General features: G+C 39.2%; 1 protein-coding gene and 1 pseudogene across 2 annotated transcripts in view; both read right to left on the bottom strand.

The window, feature by feature from the left end:
- Tgfbr1 (transforming growth factor beta receptor 1) overlaps positions 1-22,328 on the bottom strand; it is a 57,550-nt gene extending 35,222 nt beyond the window's left edge. For both annotated transcript variants that reach the window (XM_027931004.2, XM_027931005.2), the window contains exon 1: positions 22,170-22,328. In XM_027931004.2, coding sequence (XP_027786805.1) covers positions 22,170-22,254 — 85 coding nt within the window. In that variant the 5' untranslated portion in view covers positions 22,255-22,328. The remainder of the gene's footprint in view (positions 1-22,169) is intronic.
- LOC114089246 (glyceraldehyde-3-phosphate dehydrogenase-like) lies at positions 10,305-11,146 on the bottom strand (annotated as a pseudogene).
- Positions 22,329-23,374: the final 1,046 nt, after the last annotated feature.

Genomic DNA, 23,374 nt, shown 5'->3' with positions numbered 1-23,374 from the left:
TCGGTACAAAATCGGTCCAGTGGGACTGCTAGAAGAGGTAGTCACCCACAGAGAGACAAGCCTTTGCCGTTGAGATCCAGTCATTTGGGGGTAAAGGCTCTTGACACAACGAACTGACCAGGCTTTAAACAAATGGCAAGTTACGGCCATAGGTACCCCAAGCGTTTTTTGAGTTCTTTTAGAGTTTTAAAGGGAACTACAGCATGCACATAAACACACTGGTTTTTCTGCTCATGAATCTGGAAAAAGCTGAAAACCTGTAATGTTTTCCTCCACTTTCTGTACTCTTCTAAGCCCACGTTATAATGGCATAAACATGGCAACTGCCAGTTCAGAGAAATGACTGAACCTTATTCTCCCAGAGGAGAGCAGTCGAATTTGGATGGCGGGTGCTGGCCCAGCTAAACATAATCTAGCATAACTTCCTCTATTTCTTCCTCATCTATGGATTGAGTGCCCTCAGACTGTGACTCTTTTTCATCTGTTTCCAGTCCATTTTGTTCCTCTACATTTTGAATTTGCCTCACAGAAATCCAGTCGGGACTACTCTCCTCTCTGAAACACGCCCTTTGGTGCTCCTCTGAGCTGCTGAGTCTGCCTGGCTCAATGGAGACTGAGCTTTTGATTTTAGGTCTTGCCTCAAGGCAGCTTGTTTATGACTCCCAAGCTGCAGTTGTGAGTGAAAAGTGATTCCACCCTCAATTCCGATAGGGAAAGAGAAAACCTTTTCAAAGCAGCCTCTTGCTCCAAACTCCTAACTGCCTTTGAAGTCCTTTTAATAGGTCTTCGGGGGACCACTGGTCTTGATCTAGGTCATCAAAGAGACACACATTTCTAACGCAGTCCAGACCCTCTAGTTCCAGACAGCTTGGCAGAGAGACACCCTTTATATAGTTTCCTATCTAGTTTCTCCCAAGTTCATAAACCCAGTAAATCTTGCTGACAAAACCATGGGCACACCTTGCTAACCATTTTTAGGAACTGGGCTAGGTGGCTCCTTTTCACTTGTTTTCCTCTCTGGGTGATTATCGTCTCCAGAATTGTTAAATACATTTCTTTATCTGAAGACATGGAACTGCCCATGATAATTCTTTAACGTTCTTGGCTCTAAAACTTTCTGCTTCCTCCGTTACCCTTCAAAAAATTCACTGTCCACTAAATGTCTATAGCGCATTCTCAATCAACCTGGAAATTCACCTATGAGCGGTCCCTGTTCGGGCGCCACCTGCCACCCTGGGCCAGCGTGGACAGCTGAACTTAAGGTCGCTTGTGTGAATTTCCTGGGACACCAAATAAAACACAGACACACACTTTAAGTCAAGCTTCAAGATGGCTCCTCTGCTCTCAGACTCAAGCTCCCCAAATGGGAGAGTGAGGAAAGTCACAGGAGGCTGGCAAGAGAGAGAGCGTGCGTTCGGAAGTGAGCTTTTATTGGGTGGTCCTTCATTCTTAGAAAGTTCCATCCAAAAAAGGTCAGGAGGGGCAGGGTTACAAGGACAGGTGAGAGTAATTCGACCCATGGGGCTGCAGAAAGGCACGCCTATGTCTGAAGACACATTCTGCTACTTCGAGGATCGGGGAAATATCCAGGTCCCTACGAAAGTAACCGACAGAGCTCTCCAATCCCGGGAAGGAGAATGCCAGTCATTCAGCGAGCGCTTCCCACACCTATGCAGTCTAATTATTACCTTTACTGGTTACTCTACCAAAAACTTAGTACAAAAAATTAATAACTCACAGCTGTAGTCCTCAAAGAATTCCAATGACTAAGGAGAAAATTATAATACAATGTGGTAACTGCTACATCTAAAACACGGTCATGAATATCTTCTAGTATTCAAAGACCACCATGGCTGCCCTTGTGTAAATAAGAGCTAAATAAATACTTTGTCTAACAATCAAAACTTACTAGGGTAAAACTCTTAACTATTATGATGATCACTAGTTCTTGACCTTGATCTTTACACGTACTCTCTCAACCAAGTTTAAACCCCTCTCTTCTGTCTCTCATCCTTAAGATTCTATTCAAACAAGATCTTCTCCAAATATGCTCTATACCTCTTGCCTTCAGATAACTTGTAGATCCTTTCAATATGTTCCCACATTCCTCTGCATACCTTGAAGATGAGTGCAAATCAATCTATTTATGTTTGCTGTTAAAGTACCTCTCATTACCTTAAGAAGGGCCATATTTTGTTGTTATTCATGTCTTTCAATTCTGGATCCCTAGGTAAGGATCAGAAAAATATTTGCTAAAACAATGTTTCGGATTCAAGAGGTCACAAACATAATGGGAAAAGGAGTTTAAGAGTTGTGTGCACATTTAAAAAAAAATTTTCATTTCAAAGATAATCTAAAAATAATAATAAACATTCTGGATGTTCTGGATCATAAATAGCCACTGGCTAAACAAGCACTGTCACTAAGCTTTTACTGTTGCTTCTGTAGCTGTGTGAAGATCTCATTTGGGTCAAATGTCTTTGTGACAAACTTTACACAGAGAAAAATTTCACAATGATTGTAACAATAAAAAATATAGGGAATTTGAATCATAGAAGCATCTGGCAATATAGGCATGGCATAACCAAAATCCAAAAGCCTAACAGCCAATACTATGTATGCACTATAATATATGGAAATCATGATTCTTAACTTTGTAGTTCAATCCGCAAAAGTTCATTAGTAGTGAATGTGATGTGAAGTATAGGATGACATTTCTCTATTCTCATTTCTGGCAATAATTAATTGGTTTAGAAAACCATTTAATGAAGATTTCAATAATATAATATTGTTAACCTTATATACCAGTGAACAAAACAGCTGAGAACTCATTAAAACTGCTATTTTAAGGAATGTTTGCTGGCAAGTGTTTTGGTTAGGTATCAAATCTCATTATTCTGAACTTACCAACAAAGCCCTAAAGTCATTAGTATCATCTTACACAACATTACTGATGAGAACAGGCACTTGCAGCTTTTATTATCACTGAAGTTAAAATACTGAAACAGATTTAAAGTGGAATCAGACCTAAGGCTATTCATTTTCTACTGTGAAACCTAAACATCATCTGTCACACTGAATAACTGAATTAATTTGAGTTTTTTTATAGTTGTCTTTGTATTTAATTTGCAGATTTGATTTATAGTGGTAAATGAGACAGAAACATAAGGGGTTGTATCTAGTTTCATGTCTATACAATTTACGTAACATCATGAAAAATACATTCAGTACTTTTTCTTTCAAAGAAATCATTATATTATGGTAAACATGAAAAAGTGCACTGAAAAAAAGTGCTTCTCTTAACTACTCTTTCAATAAGAACAGGTCACTAGACAAACATAAACATCATACAACACAAATTTATCTCTTCAGGGAATTTTAAAATTCTGTTTTGCCACTCTCAATTAAATACAAAATTATTGTTATGTGACATGGCAAAACAGTTTAGAGAAAAATTAAAACAGGAATTTAAAGATTTCCATGAACACATGAACTTTAATACCCATTTCTTAAAAATTCAAATTAATTTTACTAAAAGATCTTGACCCCTGGCTACACCTCAATCTTTTATTAAACTAGGTTTTTGTTTTAATTTTTAAATGCATGCATAGAGCAATATTTCATCTAAAAGAAATGTAAAATGATGTCTCCTTCCCACCATACCCAGAGCCAAAGTTCATTTTCCCACTGTGCAACACCATCACCAATTTGACTTTTTCATTATTTCAGCAATTATTCATTGAGCATCTCTAAGTGCCAGGAACTACATGAGCTAATATGGGGTGTAGGGATGGACAACAAAGTTATCTGCACATAAGTAGTTCATTGGTGTGGATGAGTAAAACACTAAATAGATCATTAAAACTCAGAGTACAAAGGAAAATAAAGTACTTCAATTCTGCTGAGGTAGAAAATGTATCAAGAAAAGCAGCACAGGGCATTCAAGCTGGAACTTAGAGAATATGTACAATCTGCTAGGTGGATACTTATAAGCAAGAAATTCTGACTGGTTTGTTTTGAGGGTGGCTTTGTTTTGGGTTTTTTATTTGTTTTCTCTCAGTGGCAGGATTTCATCCTTAATGGTTAGAATCCAAGTAAGTTCATCAAGTTTAAATAACTATCCAAGATGCTAAACATAATGGTTTCATTTCATCAGCAAAATGAACATACCTTCATAACCTAGTTCATCATCTTATTGAGATCACCAAATGAGATACTATACATTAACACACTTTGAAACTAATATAAATTATTATGTAAATACACAGAATTACCATATGATAAAAACCCACCAACAATAAAATACTTCTTCAAAAAAGTGGTACCTAAAATTCCACTGTAGAATCCTAGATTGACAGAATCACATGAAACCTTGAAGATCAACTAGTTGTAATTCAATTTTGTTGTATTATGAATGAAGAAAACAAAACTTGACTTCCAAAATGATCTATAATGATATTCTATGCAGATTACAGGTGGATGTGAATTCCCAGTGGATTATCATCATGAACATGAATGAAATACATGTGAATACTTTCTGTCCTGATATCCCTATACTAAGTAACTCTAAACTTTAAAGGCTCCCTGGTAGATCAAGGACAGTTTCCTCCTTAGACCCCTAGAATTCAATTCCTTACCTCATACCTTTATACTATACTGCCCAACTTTGCTTCTATGCTCCAATTTCTACCAGTAGACATGGCTTTCTTAATTCTGAGATGCACATTTCCTCATACTTCAGCATTTTTGAAATCTGGATACACCTCACAATAAAGATCAAAGGGAAACTCCAGTTTCCTCAACAGACAGGCAAGACAGAAGGAGCTGTAGCAACCTATCCATGTGCAAATTTGGCTATGCACAGAAGGTGTTATTCATTTAACCATCACTTTATAATTAAGTCTGCATAGGTAGCTCTTCTGCAACTAAAATTCAACTTAAGTTAAAGTCTCAAGACTTAACTTAAGACCTTATTAAAAGGTCTGCATACACACATACATTGCTGATGGGACCGCAAATTGATACAACCAATCTAGAAAACAGTATGGATATTCCTTAGAAAACTTGGAATGGAACCACCATTTGACCCAGCTATCCTACCCCTTGGTATATACCCAAAGGACTTAAAAACAGCATTTTATGGCAGCACAATTTACAATTGCTAACCTGTGGAACCAATCTAGATTCCCTTCAATAAATGAATGGATAAAGAAACACAATGGAATATTACACAATAGAATATTACTCAGCATTAAAAGAGAATAAAATTATGGCATTTGCAGGTAAATGGATGGAGCTGGAGAACATCATGCTAAGTGAAATAAGCAAATACCAAAAAAACAGGGGCCAAATGTTTCTCTGGTAAGTGGATGCTAATCTATAATTGGAGGGTGGAGGACATCAAATGAATGAAGGAACTTTGGATGGGTCAAAGGGAGGGGGGAGGTGGAAAGGGGTAGGAAAGATGGCGAAATGAGACAGCCATCATTACCCTAGGTATATGTATGATTGCACGAATGGTATGACTGTACTTCATGTAAAATCAGAGAAGTAAAAAATTCTGCTCTATTTGTGTACAATGAATAGAAAAGCTTTCTTACTGTCATGTATAACTGATTGGAATAAAAAAGGTCTGCATAAAGATTTCACTACATTCAGTACTAAAAGGAAAAGCTTTTATGTTCACAGAAAAGCATCAGTCCCTTGCCAGGAAATCCAAATACCAGCAATGAAATTTCCAAATATTGCAGAATAAATCAGAGTTTTCAAAGTCTGTAGATGTTGGTGTGATGTGAAGGACTACCAGAAACCAAACACCTAGCATGTTAAATTAATTATTACCTAGCATGTGATAATTATACAAAGAAACAGCAGGACCATTATTAGGGTTATCTTTATTGTATTATTAAAATAAATCAGAGTGATAAATCCTAAGTTGAAAAGGATGACCATAGTTATCTCATTTCAAAATGTGTGGAGGTGACACAAGGAAGCACTATTACTTCTATACCTTCAGGACTACCAAGGATTGATTCACAAGCCCACCTGTCAAGAGAAGTGAAGAGACAGAGAGATTTGTATAGTACATGAAGCAGACATTTCTATCACCCTTGCCAAAGAAATAAAAAATGTGCATCAAAAACCTTGTCTTCCCAGGCCTAAAGTGAAAGTGTCTACCCAATCTGCCCTCTTTTTATGAAAACACTTTCCTTTTCCAACTCTTGCTAATTGCCCTCTCTATCCTTCCATCACTTATTCTCCCCAATCCAAAACTCTTCTGAAATATCTCTCTGAAATTCTCTGAGGATGACCTTCTGGCTGAATTCAATGTTCTTTTCTAAATAATGTCCTAGGATATGAAACACAGTGACACCCTTCCTTTATTAGTTGACATGACATTACACTTCCTGAACTTATTGTGCTCTCAGCCCTTTACTACATCTCAAATCTACATCTCTGAACTTCCTGGCCTTTCACCTGTGCTCCAAATTCATATATAACTGCCTCCAGAAAATCCTCTGCTAGGCTTACCTTTTAATGAAAAGCCAAAATATTCAAAACCAAATGTGGCATTACTCCACCAATACCATGATTAACAAAACCGTAGGCTCCTTCTTGCTGGTAGCTCAGCAGCTACAAAGGAATACAGGGATCAAGATTTCTCTGATCAAAGATAGCAATCCAATATTTCCACCATTCTGACTTTGCAGGTGATAATCTCTGAATCCCTTGCCCTGACCACTAGTGCATAATCATACTTTACTTTGCAGTGAGTGCATTCCCACATATTACAAATATGCACCAACAGACACATGAAAGACCTAAATAAGTCCTTTACTCAGTTCACCGAGCTACAGTTAAAAGCAGACTGCACCACTGTTGGCAAAGGTGAAAGGAAAAGTCAGAAGGTATAACAAATCTTTTCAGGTACTAATGTCAATCTCTTCTATCATCTAACCTATTCTTCTGTGCCATTCTCCTGAGTCATCTTCCTTCCCCCTTTTCTCCACTCCCAAGGCTGCGCCCCTCTCTCAAGGAAACCTTTCCTCTTTCTTGGCTCTCTTCCATCAGCTAAAGAATCATGTAGATTCTTTTTCTTTTTTCAATATGCTGCTTATCTGTGTAGACAATGCTAAAATCCTGACTACCTACTCTCTCAAGCATTCATTGATTCTTCTCAGCTCAACCCTCTTGGGGTTACCCTGCAGCAGTAATGTCAAAGTGAGCTTGTCAAAACAAAGAGCAATCTAATCTAAATGATTCTTTGACACCAAATTTAGGACTTCAGAACAAAAATATTATCTTCACAGATAAATTATATTTATCCATATCTCAGAAGAATGGAGGCACTCCTGGATTCCCAACCACTATTTTTTTCTACAATACTTTCATTTTCTGATCTCCTACAGTCCATGGAATTAGCTAATGTAATGTTAAATGATATTGAAGAAAATAGTACTAAGAATAGACTGTCCAATGGCAAGATGAGACTTAACAGAGGGGACTAATACAAAGGCTCTCATTTAAGTTCAAAATAAAATAAATTACACAAGTACTAGATAAAAGATCTGCTTAGCTGACTTGGGAAACTGATTTAACAACAAATTTTAAGAGAATAGACAATTTACAGTTAACTGTATCCAGGATGGTAGGGAAAACAGGGTACAAAATCCCACAAACGTTCAATATGATAAATATTTAGTGTTCCTTGAATATAAATCTGCCATATCACTCAGAAAATCAAATAATTAAAGTAGGAACTGAAAGTTATCCTAGCTATGGAAACAAATACCTCATTTTATAGATGTAGCAACCAAGTCCATTTATCTTACTATAACACTAAACCACACCACGCATATTGGTATACAACTGTAATCCCAGCAGATCAGGAGGCTGAGGCCCTAAGCAATTCAGTGAGACTTTGTCTCTAAATAAAATATTTTTAAAAGGTTGGGGACGTGGTAAAAGTACGAAAACAACCTAAACAATGACATCAAGATATAGTAAGTTTTGTTTCCTAAAACAGGAATCACCTGCGCTGAATGACAGGTTGGTCTAAAATTTGACACTCGTAAGTTTAGCAAGACTACTATTTTACAAGTTATATCAAGTCATACACCCAAGCTTTCATTTTACAACCAATTTAATGTAGGTTCACACCTTCAAGATGCTACAATTATAACAATACCCCTCATTTTTTTTAACTGCTAATCTACTAAACTCCAAATGTGAGATTCTTCAGGGTGAGGACTGAGTGCTTTTTTGCACATCTGTATCTTTAGGTTTTTGTTCATTATTTGGTACATAGGATAAATCCAGTGTTTCTTAAATAAACATTGGCAGAATATTCCATTGGCATGCAGGTAGTTGTTACCACCAGGATCCTCAATAAACAGTGAAGCAAAATTTGTTTGCTAAGAATAGGCTGTCCAATGGCAAGAAACAAATTTTCTTTCATTTGTTACAACCTTTCATTTTGAAGTTCTTTTCCTATCAGTGCTCTCCTTTCAACTACCCAAAATTCCCACATTGGTACCTCTCCCTCAAGCCCATTCAATGTAATAGATCTCACTAGAGAAAAAACTTTCCCTTCATATAAATGGAGAGCAATAGGACATGTTCCAAATAACAAATGAATAAACAATCTGAACCAGAAGAAACATACATATTATATACACAGCTTATATTCTGTTATTAATTTCCTAATTTTTTACATTACATTGTTTCTAACCTTTACTATGTATTTATCAATAGAACTGGGAAAGTAAAATGATGATTCTACTATGGAAGACCATGCAGTTATTTATCAAAAAAGAAAAGATATTATATGTAGCAATGTAGACTGTTTCACCTAATATGTATTAAGTGAAAAACCATTGTGTAGAACAGTGTATTTGATATGTGGCAACATCAGTTCTTTAAAAAAAAAAAAAAAGAAGAAGGAGGGAGGAAGGAAGGAAAGAAGACAGAGAGAAAGATACTGGCTTAAATACTGTACACTACAAATTATCTCCCTATGAAGGTACAAAAAAAATAGGTAACCTCGTTTCCCAGGAAAGGTACTGGGTGCCTAGAAGATGGGAGTGGGAAGAGCCTTTATTACACACTCACTTATACTTTTGAAAAATGTGTTGTGAGCTTGGAAACACTTGAGTATATTATACCTACTGAAGTTATAAAAAAAAAAAATTAAAATGCCTGTCCATGCTTCATCCTTTTCCCCTCGCTCCTTCAAAACTGTAACTCAGCATACTCACTATATGGAGTATAGCCATTTTACACTAATTTCAAAATTTATGTTCTTTCTAGAAAATAATCTGCCAATATTCACTAAAAGCTTTTTAAAAGTTTATCCCTTTTAATCTATTCATTCTTATCCTTAGAATTTGAATAATAGATGAGAGCAAAAATATAAGCACACAAATGTCTGTTACAATTTTATGATGGAAAACCTGTATGAATGACAAAATGATGACAGAATAAATTATGATACAATCATAAATGGAAGACTATATGAACATCAAAACTGATATGCTAACAGCATGTTTAAGGATAGGAAAATGGACACATTATTAACTGAACAGGAAGGGTAGGAATTAAAACTGCATATGGTATAATTATGATTGTGGTTCTGTCAAGTGACCTTTCTTTTATTTTTGTTTCACTTCAATGAGTTGAGAGTGGTGTGTTAACACAGAAAGCAGATGTGTGCACTTAATGTTACCCAAGGCCTTAAAAAGAAATGGGAAACTTCTATTTCTACCAGTGCGTGTTAAAACAATAACTAAATTTCTTATTTTTCCCCAATCTAAACATACTTTTGTATAGTTCCTTATTAGATTTTAATTTGACCCCTTGTTATTAAGAATATAGTGATTAAGTCCATGGAATTCAGAGACAAAGACTTAGTTTGACTCCTATCTTTCCCAGTCATATGCTAAGTAATCCTTAGGAAGTCACTTATTTGAGCCTAAATTTCTTCAACTTACTTCCTAAATTTATAATAGCTCAGTCACAGAAGATTTATGGGCTAAATGAAGATTATTTGAGGGCTAAAATGAATCAGTGTCCAACATCTAATAAAATGCTTAAAATTTTGTTTATGCATTCATTTAACAAGTATTTCTTTGAGCTCCTACAACGTGCCAGTTCATGTTCTAGATGTTGGACAGAAAATCAGAACTGGCCTTCAGACAGCTGTAGGAAGCAACACTGATAGAAAACAACGTACACTATAGGCACATGAACATTCACAGGAGCTTTCTCTCATGCAGTTTTCTAGCAATATGATTGTTTAAAAAGGGTTAACCCAAGAATGTTGCTGAAGTAGCATGAGAGGTATTTTCAGCCTCAGCATCAAAGGTGGAAGAGTAGGTGTCATTGTAAAGTTGCAGGAGACAATCTGGTTCTTGGTGTAGTCTAGGATGTTCTTTAGGAGGACCTCCAATGCCCACTTCACCACCTTCTTGATATCATTTTTGGCAGCTTTTTCCAAACAGCACATCAGATCCGTGACCAACACACTGGGGTCAGGCACTCTGAAGGCCATGCCAGTGAGCTTCCCATTCACCTTAAGGATGACCTTATAGCCCTGATAGCATGAGTGGATGCCCTGATGATATTCTGGGAAGCCCCATGGCATCATGTCAGTTTACCAGAGGGACTATGGTCATAAGGCCCTCTATGATTCCAAGATTGTCATGCCTTAGCCAGAGGTGCTATACAGTGGTACAGGAAGCACTGCAAACAAATTTGAGGGAGCTGTACTTCTCAACCTTAGAAGACCTGGGGGCATCAGCAGAAAAGGCAGAAACAATGACCCTTTTAGCTCCAACCTTCAAGTGAGCCCCAGCCTTCTTCATGGTAGTGAAGACACCATCAGATTCCACAACATATTCAACATCAGCATCACCCCAGGATCTTGCTCCTAAAAGATGGAGATGGGTTTTCCATCGATGACAAGCTTCCAGTTCTTTGTCTTGATTGTGCCATTGAACTTGTTATGTGTGGAATCATACTGGAACAAGTAAACCACGTAGCTGAGGTCAATGAAGGGGCCATCAATGGCAAACAATACCCACTTTGTTGGAGTTGGATAACCAAGTGCCCAATATAGCCAAATCCATTTCACCAACTTTACCACCATGTCTCAGGGACACAGCTGGCTCTACCCAAGAATATGTGGCTGTCTGTCAAATAGGGAGGAGCACATAGCCCACATACTACTCTTAACTGATTACCTTAGTAAGGGTAAACTACATCTGACAAAACTTAAATGATGAAATCTAGCAATCTAGCTTGAAGAATATTTATGTAGCCTTTTTTAAAAAAGATAAAGGAGAAGAAATAATTGTAATCATGGGGAAAATGAGTGTTGAGAACATAAAGATTCAAGTTTATACATGGATAAAAAAATAAGAGGGCAAAGAATGAAAGTAAAATGCACCGTGGAAAGGAGGAGAGAAAAATAATGAAAAAAGAAATAGGAAAGCAATCTGCAGCGCTACATTACATTTTCAGTATCAAGACTAATTTTACAATGCTTTGGTGGGATGTGGAATCAGAATTTATTTTCTCTCATTGAGAAACACAAGCAAACTTGCCTCTGGGATATATATTTTTATTATTTTTTTTTTTTCACCAAATGTGAAATGAGATGAAATAAGTAAAACTACTTTAACTTGTTTATTTTGGCAAAATAATTACATATAATTATTGTTGAAGGAAATCTACAATAGACCATCTTGTTGTTTTTATTTAAATCTGTTGCACACTGAATAACAAAATTAAAATGTCAGTCTCAACTGGAGAATACTCAAATCAACAGCCATGTGCTAAACAAAGACCCTCAATTAGAGCACATTATAGTTCAATTTGGGAATGAATACATCAAGCCAAAAAAAAAAAAATACATATTTTGTGTGTTTGTGTGCACGTGTGTGTATATACACAAATGAAAGTCCACGATTTCTGCTTTTCTATCTCCATGTTCCTCCTCTTCAGGTATATGAGATATCCTCCATGTTCAGAGCTCACAAATATGTATATTAGTTCTTGCTTCTAGTAAAAAAAAGAGCCAGTTTTGTTTTTCTCATGGAACCTGTTTGTACTTCAATGCATATTTAAGAATCTTATATTGTAGAAATGTAATAGGATGCCTGCACAAGGTGTCCTAGAACTATAAATATACACTATTATGTAATCAGTGAGGTTCACACCTAGGAAATCTAGATGGAATGGTTACCCTGAAGCATGTCAACAAAAATAGGAAGGTTCAGTCCTTTCCTTGTTGAGTCAGTGAGAACAAGGAAACGCTAGAACAGATTTAAAGTAGCCAGAATAAGGAAAGTAAATCCTTATGAATCATGAAGTGATAAAAACAAATCGTTCACTTTATTTCCAAATGGTCCTATACAAAGACTTCTACAACAGATTCTACCGAAGTACAGGAAGCTTGTTTTTCTGCCCCCAAATCAGAATGCCTCTAACCAAAGAATGCCTCTGATGCAAATGCATGTGGGTATCTTTTATATTAATATAGGGTTACTGTGAGACTGGTACGGTAGGACCACACTCTCTGATTAAGTGTGGTTTCTCCTAAAGTCATTATTCCCAACATTCATCAGCCAGAAATGACACAGCTCTTTAAGCAGGAAACCCAAGCAAAAACACTCTAGACCTGGCCTACTTGGGCCTGTGTGAAGAAAGGTAAACGTCTGACTCTGTTCATCTTTGGTGGTAGTACTCTGATGATGTCTGCCAAATGGAAATAGGCCAAAAAGATAAGAACATTAGGAAAATGCTTTGTAAGCCAGGCTAAATAGTTTCATGTTGCTCTCTATTCATTATGCCCTAGCTTTTAGCAAAGCTTGATTTAAATATCCTAGCCTTACATCAGCTGTTTCATTGGCATGAGAGAAAGACTAGTGTTCACACTTGAATCAGAAGTTTAAACTGGACAAGAAAGACGGTGGCAGTAGTACTAAACCAGACCCTCAACACATGTTAAAAAGAAAGCCTGAAGCAGGAATGGTGGCATATACCAGTAATTCCAGTGACTAAAGAGGCTGAGGCAAGAGGATGTCAGGTTTGAGGCCAGCCTCAGCAACTCAGCATAACAGTTTCAAAAAAAAAATTAAAAGAGCTGGGGATGTATCTCAGTGGTAGAGCACCCCTGCGTTCAACCCCAGTACATAAAAAATAAAAAAAGAAAGAAAGAAACCAAGCCTGAGAATTAACACTGCCAGGTCCAGTGATATCTCATAACCCACTTGGAGAATCTCTGAGGGTTGCAATCTTGGCGTTTCTTAATCAAAGTGGCAGGCTCCTCATGAATTCTCAATAACAGGCAATGAGAACTATGTAAACTATCAAGTTTCCTTATTTGCCCTTGCTGCTAGAAAAGTAAAAGTTAAGTCTAAATTGTCAAAGCTTTCCTCAGTTAAAATTATAGATAATTTCTTCTCCTTTTACTGACTTGTTCTTACCTTTTGTGGTCACAGTTTTGGTATTATCGATTTTTTTATTTCAAGCTTACTAAATCCTTTTCTGGAAAATGACTGGAACATGAGCCAATCAGTAAGTAAATTTTTATCATACAACAAGAAAATTACAAGATAGTGCTTATTTTAAAACCGTGAATCCTGGGTTAGCCTGTATGTTCAATAGTAAACAAGTAAATTGGGATTATACCTAAAAGTACAAAATTCTGAAGTAGAAACAGAGCTTAAACATAATCAAATCCAATCTACTACCCAATGCAAGTTTTTTTCTACAACTTCTCAGAGAGATTATCTAGCTTTTATCTGGATATTTCCAATGACAGTTAACAAACTCTCTTATAACGTTCCATTTTTTATGACAGCTACTTTTGATAGAAAGACCTTTTTCACATTGAGCTGAAATTTGTCTTTCACTACCAATCATTTCTAATTCTCCCAAAAGTCAGTCTTCTACTCATTTAAATATATAATTCTCACTTATCTAATACCAACAGTTGTCAGGCTTGTGCTAGGAACTTCATAAACATCGCTGTATACTATCTTTACAAGGGCCATGTAAGTTAGGAGTTATCCTCCTTGACACCTATTCTGATAAACAAAGATTATATTAAATTGCTGGGAACCAAGTCACATGAATTGAATCTGCCTTCAAAACTGGAAAGAAAGCAAACTTTGATTGGATCAATCTGAACAGAAAATTAAAGATGTTCTAGAGCTACAATGGGACCAGTGTTTGGCTCATGGAACAAAACAGTAGCAGGAAACTCATTTAATAAGAGAGCCATCAGAGAACTCTAAGCCATAATTAAGGTGACATCTATAACACTGCAATTACAACCTGACCAGCAGTATAAACTCATCCTCCAAACAGAAAACTTCCCATGTTCTATCTTAGTAGACACTAGAGCAGATTCCCAAGAGACCTACATTTTACTCACTTTAGTACAACCAAAAGATCATGTTTTGAATACATACTGCTTTGGTGTTATGGAGTTAGGGGGAAAACACAAAACATGGACCTGCAACCTAGGAGGAAAGAACACTGTGGTGAGCTGAGCAGAGCTCCCAGACCCGAACTAGGACTTCGGGATTAAAATACACCATGTAAGGTGGTCTTTTGGGCCACTGGAATCCAAAAGAAAAAGAGAATAAGGTGAAAGGGAAATACTGATAAGTCTTTTCTTTGCCTAGGTTCTCTCCCTTTTCCAAACAGGATCCAGTCTTTTACCTTCATTGACAACTGAACAATTCCTTTGGCTACCTTTACCTCTAACTCAACATGCTCAAGCCAGAATTAATTTCCCTTTAATCCTTCTCTCACCAAATTTCTTATTAAAGACATCTTCCAGGTGTAAAAACTTCACTTTTTTCCTTTTATGATGTCCTTCTTAATTTCTGCACTATCTTTTTTTTTAATTTTTTTTTTAGTTGTAGATGAACACAATACTTTTATTTATTTGTTTTTATGTGGTGCTGAGGATTGAACTCAGTGCCAGGCAAGTGCTCTACCACTGAACCACAAGCCCCGATTTCTGCACTATTTTTTTTTTTTAATATTTATTTTTTAGTTTTCGGTGGACACATCTTTATTTTATTTTTATGTGGTGCTAAGGATCGAACCCAGCGCCCCGCACATGCCAGGCGAGCGCGCTACCGCTTGAGCCACATCCCCAGCCCTCTGCACTATCTTTTTAAAGCTGAGATCCACTGCCATTTAACAGACATCTACTCATGCCTATGATGCACCAGGCACTTTCTATGCACTTGAAATACATTAGTGAACAAAATAAAGGTATCTGCTTTCATGAAGTTTATATTTTAGTAGGAAACAATAACCATAGTAAGAAAGTATACATGGTAAGTAAATACTGATATCAGAAGGAAGGGTTACAACAGAAAAGCAGAGTAGATAATAACAATTTTTTTGAAAGTAGTCAGGGTAAACATCACTGAGAAAAAGGTGACATGTGAACAAAGACTTGCAAGTCATGAGGGAGGAGGCCATGGAGATTATGTGGGGGAATAAGAGCATGCATGCAAAGAACAGATCAACTCCTCTGATGTTTGAAATGCCACAGAGCCACACTTCTACTCCATTCCAGATGCCTTCAAAACAACTCCCAAACCTCCCTAGGTAACTCCCCTCTGCTCCATTTCCTCTGGCATACAAGAAAACATTTTTTTTTCCATACTAAACAACCTGCCTAATTTTCAAGGCCGATAATTCTCTCACCCTACCTTTTTATATCATGACATTTTCACTCTTTCTTTAAAATTCTTGAAAGGCAACATGTTACTTCTCCACACATGTCATCTTCCCCAGCCTAGGAACACTTCCCTTCCAGATGTCATCCACTCCAAACCCTGCCATGCTGCAAGGCACAGAGATCAAATCCCATACCATTTCTGTAAAGTAGTCCTCATAGTTGCTATTACTGAGTCTGAATATACTATATTCCTCCAACCTTGTATTTCTTTTCTCTTTCTTTTTTTCTTCTTCTCCTCTCCACCCCCTGCCCTGTACTGGGATTAAACCCAGAGTCTCACACACGTAACTATCACTGAGCTAAACCCCAAGCCCAGGCTATTTCTTAAAAGCAAGTCAGTTTCATCTTTTTTTATACTTCCCATCATGTTGCTCATTATTAAAACACTTTTTAAAAAATTCTTTTTGTGCTAAGATTTGAACTCAAGGTCTTGTACATGCTAAACATACACTCTGCCACTGAGCTACAACCCCAGCCTCATTAAAAAAAAAAAAAAAACCACTTTTATTAGCTTTGTTTAACTGCTGAAGTGGAATGATTTTTACTTAAAAAAAAAAATGCACAGGGACAGGAAAAGATAAACTGTTAATAACAGATTTTTCCCCCGTAGTTCAAATTTCTAGTTCCATGCTTGTGTTACTTACACAAGCAAAGTTTTCTATGAACATATATAAATTGATAAAAATAAGCGATCAACTATCATTAGTGAAATTCATCAGTGAAATTCAAATTATCTTAAAATATAAGGTCAAAGATGGCAAACACCTGAGTAAACTGCCGTTGCAAAAGAGCCAAACTGCAATTAAGACAAGCTGAAGCAAATTCCCATGGCTGAAAGAAGACATCCTTCCTGCTGAAGTAGCTCTAACAATATATTTACTGTATAAAAAAAAAAAGCAGCACAATAAATGCAAAAGAGCACTTACCCTGAAGTGCTTACATGCAGGCTGCTCCATTGATTAACAGCATGACCTCAGTTTCCTTGTTTGTCAAATGGAAACCAGATGCTCTTCTATTTATAAACGTTCATAGATAGAAAATAGGTCCCAATACAAACAAACTCCTCTGGTCAACTCTGATTATCCAGGCAAATGGAGTTAATGGTAACAAACAATCATTTGAGTTTCAGAGTTTGGACTATTGTTAGTCTACAACTGTTCTAATTCAAGAAGGGTCTTCCTTTCATAAATTTATGATCAAAGGATGAAAGACAAAATACTAACATCTTTGGTTATTGTTAAAGAGAGTTGAAAAGAATGGTTAGAATCAATGTCATCAAAACGAAGATATACACATAAAAAGATCAGTAAATGGTTCTCGATTTAAAAACAAAACAAAACAGAAAAACACAGATATCTTCTGGTCACCCGGACCTGGAAACAATTGGGCTTAAAAATAATCTTTTGGGAATTAACCAGCACGTAAGTAAAAAATTTGTATGTTATTACACAACTACCATTCAGGGTTGGTTATGAGAATTAAATGAGATAAGGCAGGTAGAATGGCTGGCACATTATTATATTCTTTCAAGAAATGTCAAAGCAACCCATGTGTACACAGCCTGCAAGTCATTCTTACTAAAGTTAGAAATTATTTCATGTTGCCAAAATGAGCAAGCAGTTTTATAAAAGGCCAAACATGATCTATAAAATTGGATCCCAAAAACTAATCATATGTACCCTGTTAGTGCTTGATAAGGGATGTCCAAAAGGAGAAAACTGACAAGTCAACCAATTTTAAGTTCATGCTGAAGATAAGCAAGCACCAGACATCTAATAAAATCTACCTGTAATATCTGGGCTGAAAGCAAACCACACAACTATGTATACAATTCAGAATGCCAGCAAATTTTAATGTTTGTGGCAACTGCTTAGATTTGTCATTGAGAAAATGCAATTAAGAAAGGCATTAAATAATAGCCTATGAATTAAGAATTTGGTTGGGTCAAGATAGATCATAAATTTGAGAAAATTTCCTGGAGCTAGTTCTATGAGACAAAACATAAAAATCCCTGAGAGACATGCCAGCATCTGCCCTTAATTCCAGAAGCAGGAAGCAAAGATGTGACCCAATCACATGCTATCAAACCACAGTCCATCTGTTCAGAGGACGCTGCATTATGTAAGACATGACCAAAAAGAACAGCAAAAGGAATGTGGTCAGCCAACATCTGCAGGGGGCTCTGTGGTCTAAAGAGATATGCTCTTATATCAAAAGGGCCATCCGTAGGGTAACAGCATTTTCAAAACTCACTTCAATTATACATGAGCATATCTGATGCAATATAAAGGCATTACAAGAATGGTGTAGAATCTGGATAACTTTCAACCAGACCTAGAACCTTTCAGCAAGGGTCACCCCCACATTAGCACCCCCCTGCCGCAACAAGAACAAGATTTATCTTCCACATGATTAGTTTGATCACAACAATTCCCTTATGCAATTCCAACAGCAAAGGATATCAACTAAAATTCTAATCTAACCAAGGTTGTTCAGATCCAGCCTAACTCAATTATACTACTTAACCCAAGATTGTCTTCCAAACTACTACAAACTCACTTTTCTCAATCAGTAATCACTATACCAGGTGTCCTTTTATCAGCAATAAAAAGAAAAAAAAACCTGACCTTTCCTTTGAAAACTTTTAACCTATAATCATTCTCCCTCCCTCCCAACTGCAGAACTCACTTTTTTTTTTTTTCAGAACTCACTTTTCATAAATTCTGAGAAATTCAAGACCAGTTTCACTTAGGGAGGTCATCCCACTAATCCTATTCCTCCCCCATCTTTGAGTTCTTCACATTTTCAAGATTTGGAATCAGAAAAGCATTGTTCCTGGCCAAGTTCTACCCTTGTGCAACCCTGAGGAATTCACTGAATCTGAGTTGTATTTTTGCACCTGTAAACAGAAGTGATGATACACCTTTGACTTTACCATTAGAAAGCCTGGCGGACATCCCATCATGTTATTTTCCATCACTCAGCCTATCTATGTTACCTTTCTGTTTTGTTTCCAGCCATTTACTGTAGTTTTTAGGATTGGGGTTGGGGGTGGGGGTGGGGAATAGAGGTTAATACATCCAAACCCTACAGTACAGAATAAGAAACCTATTACTAAAGAGTAACTTGTCAGTCAGTCAATAAAAGCTTTTATTTCCTGTCCTAAAGTAGGGCCCAGGTCAGTGGGGGATATAACTTAAAGAACTTTAATACTCATCAAATCCTACTGTCTGCCTATCTGAATTCTAGCCACACTTCAAAGCCAGTTTAAGTCCCACAGTGTCCAGGAAGGCTTCCTCTGACACTCAACCTACACTATTTCACTCTTTGAATACTAATGCTTCTATACAGGAGCGGAATTAAAAATATGTAATAATTGGCACTACAAGGGTAAAAAAATCAATCAGAAAGGATATTTACCCAATCAAAACATAAGTGACCCAATGGGAATTGCTGATTGAACATCAGTCCTAATTACTACTAACAATACAAAAGAGTATCCTGAAACTCAAATATGCACACAGCTTCTCATCTGATCTTCACAACCATGTGATTTAGGCAAAATAGGTTATCACCCATTTTCTGCAAAAGTAGAGGTGAATTGGGGACTAATAACCAAATCAAATAACTGCTTCTTTCATCACACTATATAACATTTCCTGGTTACATACAGAGAATCATAAATTAATATTGCATAACCTATACTAGCATAAAATAGTAGGACTGCTCAAATGGAATTCATTTAATCAACAAGTATTTATGCAGAACAGGATATAAAACACAGTACTAGGTTCTGAGGCCATGAAAGAAAGAAAAGGTGTGACTCTTGCCCTCTGGGTACCTAAAATACACCAATGCAGTTAAATAACAGTGCAAGATGGCAGAAATGGACAGCACAAGCTTTAAGTGCTATAGGGTTCAAGGAAGTAAAGAGCTCAAAGAGAACTAAACCAGTATAGGAAGTAAAGACTGAAAATACTCTCCTCATGCTCCACAAAAGATGCAAATTAAATATGTAGTGAAAAGGCTCAACAATCTGGAGTTAGTGGGAAAATAGAGATTACTGGAACTGAGGGTTTGCAGTTGTGAGAAGTGAGATTTCTGATTGGATTCGCTAAGATGACCCAATCAGAAGCCTCAAGCTTTGCTCTAGGTGCTGACTACAAATGGGAAATCCTATAAATTTGTACAGGATGATACAGGAAGATTAGCTTGGCAATAGCCCATGGAAAAGCCTAGAAGAGAGAAACACTGGAAAGCAACTAGATGTGGGTGATAACAGGCAGAACTAAGCGGATGGCAACAAGTCAAAAAAGGCAGCAGAGTTGAGTTTTAGGTATAAAGGAAGTAAACAGCATTCTCACATGGGATATGTATGTAGATATCGTGGTACTAAACTGTGTAACAGGGACAATAAACCAATTTCCCTAGAGCAATTTATGTTGGAAAGACCAGAAGCTGAGCAAAGAAATACAAAAGTGATCCTCAAACAATAAGGAATGATAGCAAGTCTTAAACAGGGAAGCTAAATTATTTAAAAAAAAAAAAAAAAGTGCACTTCTTCAGAATGTATAGAGTGAAGAACTGAAATATCAACTTAACCAGATCAGAGGAGGTGGTCTGGGCTTCAAGTAACATAAGCATTTACAACAACTTTATACTGTATGTGTGCCCACGTAGGCTGTGAATTCCTCCTGGGATTGGATGGAGAAATATTTTGAACATCCAATTAAACCCAACACTGTTTCTTAAATCCACAAACACTTGTAGGTGGAAAAGAGTGAAGTATTCTTCAAGTAGTAGTACTGAAATATTATTTTGTTTGATGAATAATTACATTAATTCTCCCACTTATTCACACAGTCATCCTGCCTTCCTCCTTATGCCAAGGTCAAAAGCACAATTGTTTCCTCTAATGCAGACCTGTGTAAAGGGACTCAAGAATGTGCGAGGAATCAGAGAAAAGCCAATTTGATACTCAAATTGTGGAGGCAAAATAAAAAAGTGAGTAATAAAATCAACTGCCTATCAGATGATTGAAAAATTAAAATGGGCTATGCTAATTTGGTGTATATATCAGGAGTATAGATTTTGGAAATAGTGAACAGTAAGTGCAAATTCTAACTTAAACACTTGGTAAATACTTGCCTTGCACCTCAGTTTTCACATCTACAATAAAATGGGGCAAAAGCCACTAGCCCTGATGGTTTGGCTGTGGGAATCAATGTACTTTGGTGTTCCTTATGCATTTACAAAATAATAATCTCAATAAACAGTAGCTATTAGTATTAATAATAATTGGCATCTCCAGTCTTAAGAGGTTGTTTTTTTCAACATTTGCTACCCGATTTCAGAAACAGAAATGTACTTTTGCTCTATTTTAGTTGCTAATGTTGAGACTCTATATTTTAGTTCGGTCGCTAACAAAAGTTTTTCACTCCTACCCTCGCCAGAGTAGATGACAACCATTTATTACTACCCGATTTCATATTTTGGAAAGCCGCGCAAGCATTCTCCCTTGAAAACTAGTCACACAGACTTCTGGTTCTAAAATACTGTGACTGATTAAAAGGAACATCACAAGCAATGTTCCTTCGAGGAAATGAGAGCATTTGATCAATTCACAGAGTCATTCCCATTCAAACATTCCAAACCCTGCCGAGTGAGCAAACGTTCAAGTTTCTACTACGAAAACAATCCGTAGCCTTCTGGTTACTGGACTCACTTCAACACTTCCAGACGCACGAAAAGAAGAAACATTCCGCGCATCTTCGTGCCTCCTCACACAAAGCTTCGCAGCTCCCCTTCCACCACCCCCTGGCTGGACAAGCAGCCCTTTCCGCAGGATTGGCCCGGGCCGGCGCCAAAGCCCAGGGCAGCACAGCCGAGCCGGGGGTCTGGGCTACAGGGCGCCCCCCTCCCACCGCCCTGGGACGCCCTTGGGGCTCAGAGCCCACACCCGGGACGGGAAGCCGCCGCCGACCCCAACCCCGCCCGGGCCCGGCAGCCCCGACCCGCCTGGGGCTGGGGTGCCCAGTGCAAAGCCACACGGTGTCAGAGCGGGAGGGCAGCAGCGGTTCGGCCAGTGCCCGCCAGCCTCACACCTCCGGCCCTCGCCCACTCACTCTCCAGAGCACAGCCCCAGACCTCGGACGGCTCCTCCCGACGCCACCGCCCCCGGGAAGCCCCAAGTGGGGCGGCCTCGGGCTGCCGGGCACGTCCGCCGCGCTCCGACCCACGCTCCCGCCCGCCTGCGGCTCGCGTGGCGGCCGCTGCCAGGGCCCAGCACCGCCACCTGCGCCCCCGGCCCCGCGCCATGTTTGAGAAAGAGCAGGAGCGAGCCAGAGGCCGGGCCCGGCCCGCGCGCCCCGAGGCCGCCCGCCTGCCCGCCGCCGCTCACCCGTCGCCCTCGGGAGCAACGTGGCGGCCGCTGCCAGCACGAGGAGAAGCAGCTGGCGACGCGGAGCAGCGGCTCCCGCCTCCATGGTCCCGCCGCCACCGCCTGTGGCCCGGCCCGGCCCGGCCGCCGCTTCGCCTCAGCAAGCCTCGCCTCGCCCCACCTCCCCCGCCGCCGCGGCGGCCTCGCTCCGGCCCTTTGTAACTGCTCCGGGGACGCGCGCCCATTGGCTGCCGGGCTCCCGCCGGCCCCGCCTCCCGCCGGCTGAGAGCGCCCGAGCGGGACCCGGCCCGGAGCCCCGCCCGCGGGCCCGTCAGACAGCCAATGTGGAGCCGCGGGCGCCAGCCTCTGGGCACGCCCCTGCACTCCCGGGGGCCGTGCTGCCAGACCCCTGCCCTAGCCCGAGCTGCTCCCGGCTCCCGGCTTCGGAGGCGAGTGGGGGCAGGGTCTAGCCAGCCCCTGGCCTGCAGAGCCTTCAGCCCTCTTAGCGCGGGGCCGAGCCGATGGGTGGGTCTCTGTGTGAGTTGCTTCGGAAAAAGACTGTGGCCACTTGACGCTCTTTTCTTTCACCTCCAACTGCACCATGACCCCCCCCATTCACAGCCCTGCATCAGCAAACCCCCAACACGCGCCACCCAGATCGGCTCTATGGTCAGCCCCTGCATCTACTCCAACTTCCCCTCCCCAGACCTATGCCTCAACTTTCAACAGATCTCCGCCAAGACTCTTCCTCAGTGTCATTCATATACGACCCAGGCACCTATTTCTTACTACTCTTAGTGTCCACCCCAAACCTGGCCTCTCTCCCCAAATTCCAGGCCCCCAAACCTTCAGAATCCAGATCCTGAGCTCAGACACACCCCCGAGTAGCCTCCCTCTTCTCTCCAGAACAAACCCACACGGGGAGCCAAGCCGCTCTCTTGCCTTCTTCTAACACCTACTTCAGGTTGGAACCCGAGGGTCCCTCACCCCATCCCACGAAGGAGAGGGATTCCCTTACTTAGCACCCAGCTCCCCGGCGGGGCGGAGGGGGAGCAGTCATCATTACTTTGAGTTGTCTCCGACACGCCTGTGTAATAATTCTGAGGTGTCACTAAAAACCCAAATAAACTGCACTACGTTTTCATTCTGAATTCCTAATTTACTGTGAGACGCTCCACCCACCTTCCCTCTGGGACGCCAAAATGAGCTCCAGATTTGTAATTCTT

This window comes from Marmota flaviventris, chromosome 13 (assembly GCF_047511675.1).
Source record: "Marmota flaviventris isolate mMarFla1 chromosome 13, mMarFla1.hap1, whole genome shotgun sequence".
Classification (NCBI taxonomy): Eukaryota; Metazoa; Chordata; class Mammalia; order Rodentia; family Sciuridae; genus Marmota; species Marmota flaviventris.
This window is presented reverse-complemented; position numbering and strand designations above follow the sequence as displayed.